This window comes from Semicossyphus pulcher, unplaced genomic scaffold, assembly GCF_022749685.1.
Source record: "Semicossyphus pulcher isolate SPU_LCO1_2020_fin unplaced genomic scaffold, fSemPul1.0.p SCAF_6, whole genome shotgun sequence".
NCBI lineage: Eukaryota > Metazoa > Chordata > Actinopteri > Labriformes > Labridae > Semicossyphus > Semicossyphus pulcher.
The window spans coordinates 11,097,679-11,105,273 of record NW_027211737.1 but is presented as its reverse complement, the minus strand read 5'-3'; the positions used below and the strand labels follow the sequence as shown (position 1 = coordinate 11,105,273).

Here is a 7,595-nt window from a genome sequence, read left to right as displayed (position 1 = left end):
ACTCCCTGGTGTCTGATTCACACAGCAGACACACACTTTGCTCTTTGCTCAGGAGAGAGAGAGGGAGAGCTGTAACCAGAGTTCCGCTGAAGAGGTCGCGCAAGGACTTCTGAGGGAGTTCAGCCTGTGCGTCAGTGTGTGTGTGTGTGTGTGTGTGTGTGTGTGTGTGTGTGTGTGTGTGTGTGTGTGTGTGTGTGTGTTTCATTCAATGAAATGCAACACCGCTCTCCTCTGTCTGAAGCCTCTTCGGAAACAGGTTTGATTATATTTAAAAGCTTGACCCGGGAGAGAAACCCAAACAACTGTCTGTTCTAATATTAGCTGTGCGGCTGCGGACTACTATGAATTCTATTATTGTCTGGGCTCGGATGTATTCCAACAGGCAAGTCTCATCAAAAGATTTACACTTTTGTCTGCAGTTGGTGGAAAAAATATCAGTTACCACCAAGCAGTGCTCTTAATTTGAAGGACTGAGGGTATGTCCGGATAGGTATGTTGGCTGTGGGCCTGCTTATAATACAGTAATAAAGGCCTTGATATATGAGTAACAATGACCTTTATTATCATTATTATTTTGTATTATTATTATAATAATAATTAATATTTTATTAACATTGTTGTTTTTATTATAGGCTTAAAATAACATGCGTAAAATGCGTAAAAACGAGCACACTGATCAAATGGAATGACACTAAAACTATAAAAAATTAAACATTAATAAAAGTATTCTCCAACAAAAACGATTTCATATAAATTCCCACGTTTTCTCTGATCTGCTGTTTGCTTTTGTTCAGCTGCAAATCCGCATAATCTTCTCTTTTTTTGGCGTTTAATCAAATGAAAACATATTTTGATATTCTCTGATTATTGTGGAGAGAAAGTTGCCTGTAACGATGTCACCTGACTGGGATTGAAAGAACTTTGGTAAGAAAAAAAAAAAATCTCCCCACCCCCACAGAAGAGGAGACCGCCCACCAGAGACAGTCAACCCGAGACCCCTTATAGATTTAAAAAGAGAGGCTGCATTCTCAGACTGACACTTATTCAACACTGCCACCGTAAGCAGATTACTTTTGCGCTGCCTGTGTCAAATACGTAGTTCACTTTGCCTCTCCATCATGTTTAGGATGCTGAAACACCACCTCCACCCGGGCATTTTTCTCTTCTTCATATGGCTTTGTCACCTCATGGAACATCAAAAAGTTCAAGGTAAGCTCTCTTTATGATTTTTCTTCTTTTCTTTCCGTTTTGGAGAAACTTCGCCTGCTGTCAGACGCTGAACGCGCCCGAGTGTCGAATACTTGCTGCAACCGAGAAACTTTTCAAAGTGAGTTTCTGGTTTTTCCCCCGCTGATAAAACTCTCTCCGCATCAGACAGTGCGTGCGTAAAGCGTCCATAAAACAGGTGCCATATAGGACACTTCAAAGTGAGACTAAATGGCAAGTTTTGCAGCCTCGCCAGGCGCACGCACTGTAGTCGCCACGCCGTGTTGCAGCGCGAGCTTTCCATAATACCTGAGCATATTTTCATAGTTTTCTCTGAGCGTTTATAGTCTTACATGATGTCGCTAAACCTGCAACAAAGTTCAGAACATCCGTCGTGAGTTTTCTGGATGTGTTTTTAAATATAATCCCACGCTGCACGCTCACATTGAGCATTGTATACAAAATCTTTTTGACAAATCTTTGACAAAAATAACTGCAGACTTTAGCATCTAACGTTTTTTTATTAAAGAGCTTCCCTTCAAATAGATGTTATAGAAATCTGTGTTTGATTTAAGAAGCACACCAGTTCATGATCACTTACTGTCATGTGTGTCTGTGTCGGTTCAGACATCCTGCTGTTGTCTGGATCAGAGGTTATGTTTGTGCCTCAGAAATAAGATTACTATTCTGTTTCTTTTTTCTTTTTATGAATTTAAAATAAAGTTTTCAGTGCTTTGTTAAAAGCAAGTCATTGTCTGGAGGCTACATGTCTGGGATATTGTTCTGAGGCGTTGGAGACGGTGGTGTGTGGGTTTTCTGAGGGAGATTGGCTGCTATTTAACACTGTCTAGACGCTCCACTTTCTGTCCAGTGATAACAAGGAGGCTCTAGGAATAAAGGACAAACCCCCCTCCGAAGATTCTTCTTACTTTTTTTTGGATTTGTGGCTGCATTGTAAGGGCTGTCAGTCACAGATAGGATAGGCAAGTGTTAACAGTCTCGCAAAAAAAAAAAAAAAATCAGACAAAATAGTGCCGGGAGGGCGAAAGGGAGGGAGGGAGCGTCTCGGATAATACAGGCTGCGTGTGTGTCTGGTGCGTCTGGGTCAGCGGTTTCAGACGTTCAACATGCGACATACAAGGTTTTTTTTTGTTTGTTTGTCTGTTTACAGCTGGGAACTGCTGGCTGCAGCAGGGGAAGAACGGGAGGTGCCAGGTGCTCTACATGCCCGGGATGAGCAGGGAGGAGTGCTGTCGGAGTGGAAGACTGGGGACGTCCTGGACCGAGGAGGACGTCCCCAACAGCACGCTCTTTAGGTGGATGATCTTCAATGGCGGAGCCCCCAATTGCATACCTTGCAAAGGTGGAGGTGCACTCATTTCCCTTCGTTTACTCATAACACACACCCTCAGTCATTAAGTTTAATAAATCCCTGTGATGATCTGATTTGCGCATAGAAATTGCGTAAATTATTCATTACGTGTGTACTTAAAGCGCCAGACTGGTTTTACGCACAAGTGCAAAATCCTCGCCAGCATCATATGACACAAACCTTTTATTCTAGAAACCTGCGATAACGTGGACTGTGGGCCTGGGAAGAGGTGCAAGATGAACAGAAGGAGTAAGCCGCGCTGCGTGTGCGCGCCAGACTGCTCCAACATCACCTGGAAAGGACCCGTCTGCGGCTCAGACGGAAAGACCTACAAAGACGAATGCGCACTGCTGAAGGCTAAATGCAAAGGCCACCCAGACCTGGACGTGCAGTACCAGGGGAAGTGCAAGAGTAAGTAAATGTTCAGCATGTTTCTCAGAGCTGCATGTGCCAACAATCCAGCGGTTTGATCTTCTTTTTTCTTGCATTTTTGTCACAAAGTCTTCCCATCTCTTTGTCTCGACAGAAACGTGCCGTGACGTCTTGTGTCCCGGCAGCTCCACATGCGTCGTGGACCAGACGAATAACGCATACTGTGTGACGTGTAATCGGATTTGCCCCGAGGTGACGTCGCCTGAGCAGTACCTGTGTGGAAACGACGGGATCATCTACGCCAGCGCGTGTCACCTGAGAAGAGCTACCTGCCTCCTGGGCAGATCTATCGGAGTGGCATATGAGGGGAAATGCATCAGTAAGTGTGCAGATAGACACGTGAGAGTGCATTCTGTAAGAGCGCCTCCGGCCACTGACTGATGATTGTTTGAGTGCATTTTCTCCCTGGCCAGCTCTGCAGTTGTTCTCTGCTCATTTTGCCAACATTCCTTTGAGGAGGGGGTCTTAGAGAGAGAGAGAGGGTGTGTGTGTGTTTGGTAGTTGCTTGTGTTTGCTCAAGAATTGATAGACATCTTATTATTTCCTGATGTTGGCAGCACTAGTGCACATGGGAGAGAGGGGGAGGAGAGGGGGAGGGAGAAAGAGAGAGAAACAGGGGAGTGCTGGGGGCCATGAAGACATGCTTCAAGTTAATATTTGAGTCAGATGGATTCTTATCCAAATAGGGAGTTAAACTGAGTCATACAGTCTTATAAATGTTCATTTGAACATGACTTAATGTTTCCCATAACACCATAAAACAGGATTCACTTTATATTCCTCTGCAGTCATGTGATCCTGCTTGAAAAGCATTCATGATAATCCACCTAATCAAAGATTTCCCCTGTCGCTGACTTCCTCCCCTCTGCTTCTAGAGGCCAAGTCGTGTGAGGACATCCAGTGCAGCGCGGGGAAGAAGTGTCTGTGGGATGCTCGGATGAGCCGGGGTCGCTGCTCGCTGTGTGATGAGGCCTGTCCAGAGAGCAGGACGGACGAGGCGGTGTGTGCCAGCGACAACACCACGTATCCCAGTGAATGTGCCATGAAGCAGGCTGCTTGCTCTATGGGGGTGCTGCTGGAAGTCAAGCACTCGGGATCTTGCAACTGTAAGTAAACAACAAAAGCGAAAATATGAAAAGAATGAAACAAAACACCCCCCAAGCTCCCTTCTCTCCAAGCAAAAGACAATATTCCATTTGTCTCCCCTGAAAGTGCCCCCCCATCCCAACTTTCCCCCGAACTCCCGCCTCCCAGCCACACCACCAAGCACAGCTTAAGCAAGCAGAAAGGACTTGGGAATAGAAGAACTTGCATGACGTTGTCTTTGTTGCTGGCTTTTGTTCTTGTGTTCTTGTTTTTTCTTTTTTAATTTTACTCTTCAAATTTTCTGCAAAACAAAAAAAAACAACAGAAATTTGCTTGAAAGGCATCAATATATATGAGCAGACTCTGTGTAGGAGTCTGGGGAAAGCTAACTCAATTAAACAATTACAATAAAAAGGAGACTAGTTTTGTTTGCAGTGGAACAATCCTGATATTTAAAGTCTAGTTACTGTGACCTGCAGGAGCAGGTTGCCTTAAATCTCATGCAGTTTTTTTCATCAGTAATGGTTTCTATTAATGATAGTGGTCATATCTTTACAGCTTGTAAATCCCATGGTCACATTGCTAATTTCAAGTTATCGGTGTTTTTGTGTTTTTGCATTATTTTTCTTTTTGTTGCTTTCGGCTGTATTCAATCAAATCGAAATGCACTGCCTCTTGTGACATACACCACACTGCCAACATGTCAATAAGGACAGGATACGTTTCAACATATGATGTGCATAAGGTGATTGTAACATTGGTGCCATGTAAGTGATAACTATGAGGGATTTTAACGCTGATTGTCATGTAGATTTCTTGTCTGTAGAGCCATTCATGCGCTCACAAATCTGTGGGTAAAAAAAAAACGTCAAATAGAGCGATAGCCTCAAGGAAGTATCAAATTTACATTCCAAGAAGAGTGTTTGTTTCTTTCTGCTGGCTCGGTACCTTAACGTGATGTGCCTAAGGTATGCAACAGAATCCAAGGGACCAACTTTATGATCACCTCATGAGCTAAATATAAAAGTGATACTTCACAGTGTGCAGGAGAAGCAGAGGAAGCTTGTAGATCCGCGTTCTCTTACATCTCGTTGTTATAAAACATTAACCAGCTAACTTCAGTTGTTCGTGCTGTTTCCAGTGAATGTGTTGTCCACATTATGTATCAGAAATGACAAATCCATTTGGATTGATGAGGGACTGCCTGTTTTTGTTTTTTGTTTTTGTATTGTCACTCTTGCTCCTGCTTGTGTGCATATTTTATTTTGTCCGATGTAAAAAGAAAAGGAAATACCTCAGAACTGTGTTGATGACCTCTGACCTGCTTGCTAAGGCCAGGCTGTGACACAGAGTCCTCCCTCCCTGTATGTTTGAGCCAGAGACATAAAAAAAAAAGTAGTCAAGAATCGAGCAAATCCAAGAACACAAGAGCACTTTTCTGTGTTTTGTGTGTCTGCTTACAGGAAGCTGCCCAAAAGAGACCATCAGCCCCAGCGCCCCCCAAACCCTCCAACCAGCACCCTCTCTTAACTCACCTCGTGTGACCCCTCCCAAATCCTCCCATCCACCCTTCTCCTCCATCATGTTTCTCTTGTTGCAGCCCTGACTTACTACATTATACATTAAAAGATGCATAATTGGGGATGCCACAGTAAAAGTCACACAGATAATTCCTCACACACACATAGATGCATATACACACACATAAACACACACACACACACACACACACAAACACACACACACACGAACAGAAACAAAAGGGAGAGTGTGTGCCAGTGGCTTTGCTGTGCGCTTGTCTTTGAGAACATTCATTGATATTCTGCGCTGTTGTGGTCCATATTCATACAACAGCTACCGTATATTCTCCCACATAGCCATTACAGAAGACCACGAGGAGGATGAGGAAGATGAGGACTCAGACTACATGGCCTATGTCCATATATCTTCCATACTGGATGGATAGGCCCCCATCACGAGGGGAACAGTCCTAGGGCAAGGAATCATGTCCATACTGTACATTATGTGTATGCTTATTTATTTTTTAAAGAAAAAGGAAGTATACATATAGTTCAGTCTGCTAGATGTTTATTTATACTTTTTTGTGTTTTATAATTTATACATTTACAATGTCAGGCTTACTATCTACCATGATATATTGTGTTACCACTCATTTCCCCCCTTTTTTGTTGTTGTCCCTTTTACTTTCTTTTTTTATCATGAAGAAATATATTTGTCCAAAGAGAAGCAGTGTTATTTATTTGTCATGTTACCGTGTAAGTATAAGTCCTCTACAAGCTGTAAATTGCATTCCCTGAGCTGTACAAACCGCTTGTTTCTGTCAGATCTCTATCACAGATGTTTATGTCACACATACGTAAATGCATGTTTAGGCTGTGTGTTTATTTATTGGGAATATATCAATCATTTTATGTACAGAAGTGTTTCTGGTTTGTTTACAACTCATAATAACTGACCAAAGGGATTCTCTCAATGGTTTTGCAAAAGAGCATTGTAAAAGTTGCAACACAGCAGTGATGAAATGGAAGAGAAAAAAAAAGAGCCATTTGTTTTTCTTTTCTTCTTTTTTTTGGTTACCCTTCAGTTTTTTCCTTGTAGATGTGTTTCCACATGGAGACGACAACTTTAGACATTATTCACTAGCTAATATTTTGTGTCACCACATTAGAGCAGAAATAGGTTTTGGACGATACTTGATTATTTTGGAAAAATGTGCCATTAACATTTGTGTGCTGTCTTTTTGCCAATGTGCTCAATATTGCTCTCGAAGAGCTGAAATAGGACTAACGTACTGCAGTACTCCACACTATATCAGACTTCATCACTTTGTTTCTTTTTGTTTCTTTTCTCAGAATACATTTTTATTTTCAAACATCACAAGAGAAATACAAAATTCTGTTATGAATATATAGTTTTGTATTTTTTATGTAAATGTCATATGTACATACAAAGTTTGATGGTATTTGTACAGATATGAAGAGTGAAACAATAAAAGTTTTTTTCCTTATACTTTTTCTGACCCTGCTGTTTTATTGATTTGTGAATGACATCAGTGCAAGTGTTCAATTAAAGGAGAATGTGGGCCTAAATCTAATTTATAGACCAACATACAGTTAATAGTTATAAAATGTGTTGATATATGATATACTCTGAGATGAGATACATTTATCTTTTCTAATAAATTCATTTAGATAAGCAATATTCCTTTAACTTGTTGATTTTATCCATTAAAAGCTTCTGAACTTTACTCGTCATGTTTTATATCAATCTTGCTACAGAAAATGACATATAACATGCCCTGTTGAAGAATCTTAGCTGTATCATCCACTAATAACACAGCATGTTAGACTAAAGCGTTGACTAAATACACAAGTAACTTTACATGTGGTTTTGTAGAATGTTTAGTACATTAAATGTTGACAGAATGAAGCATCAATTCTGGCTCAAAAATCATGTTTCATAAACCATAGAGTTATAT

General features: G+C 41.4%; 1 protein-coding gene across 1 annotated transcript; it reads left to right on the top strand.

Moving 5' to 3' along the window:
* The first annotated feature begins 1,071 nt into the window (after positions 1–1,071).
* Positions 1,072–7,126, top strand: fsta (follistatin a). Its single transcript, XM_069683474.1, has 6 exons — positions 1,072–1,209; positions 2,378–2,575; positions 2,771–2,989; positions 3,105–3,329; positions 3,886–4,116; positions 5,974–7,126. The coding sequence occupies exons 1-6, from the start codon at positions 1,119–1,121 to the stop codon at positions 6,060–6,062; spliced, it is 1,053 nt and encodes a 350-aa protein (XP_069539575.1). The 5' UTR covers positions 1,072–1,118; the 3' UTR covers positions 6,063–7,126.
* The last annotated feature ends 469 nt before the right edge of the window (positions 7,127–7,595 follow it).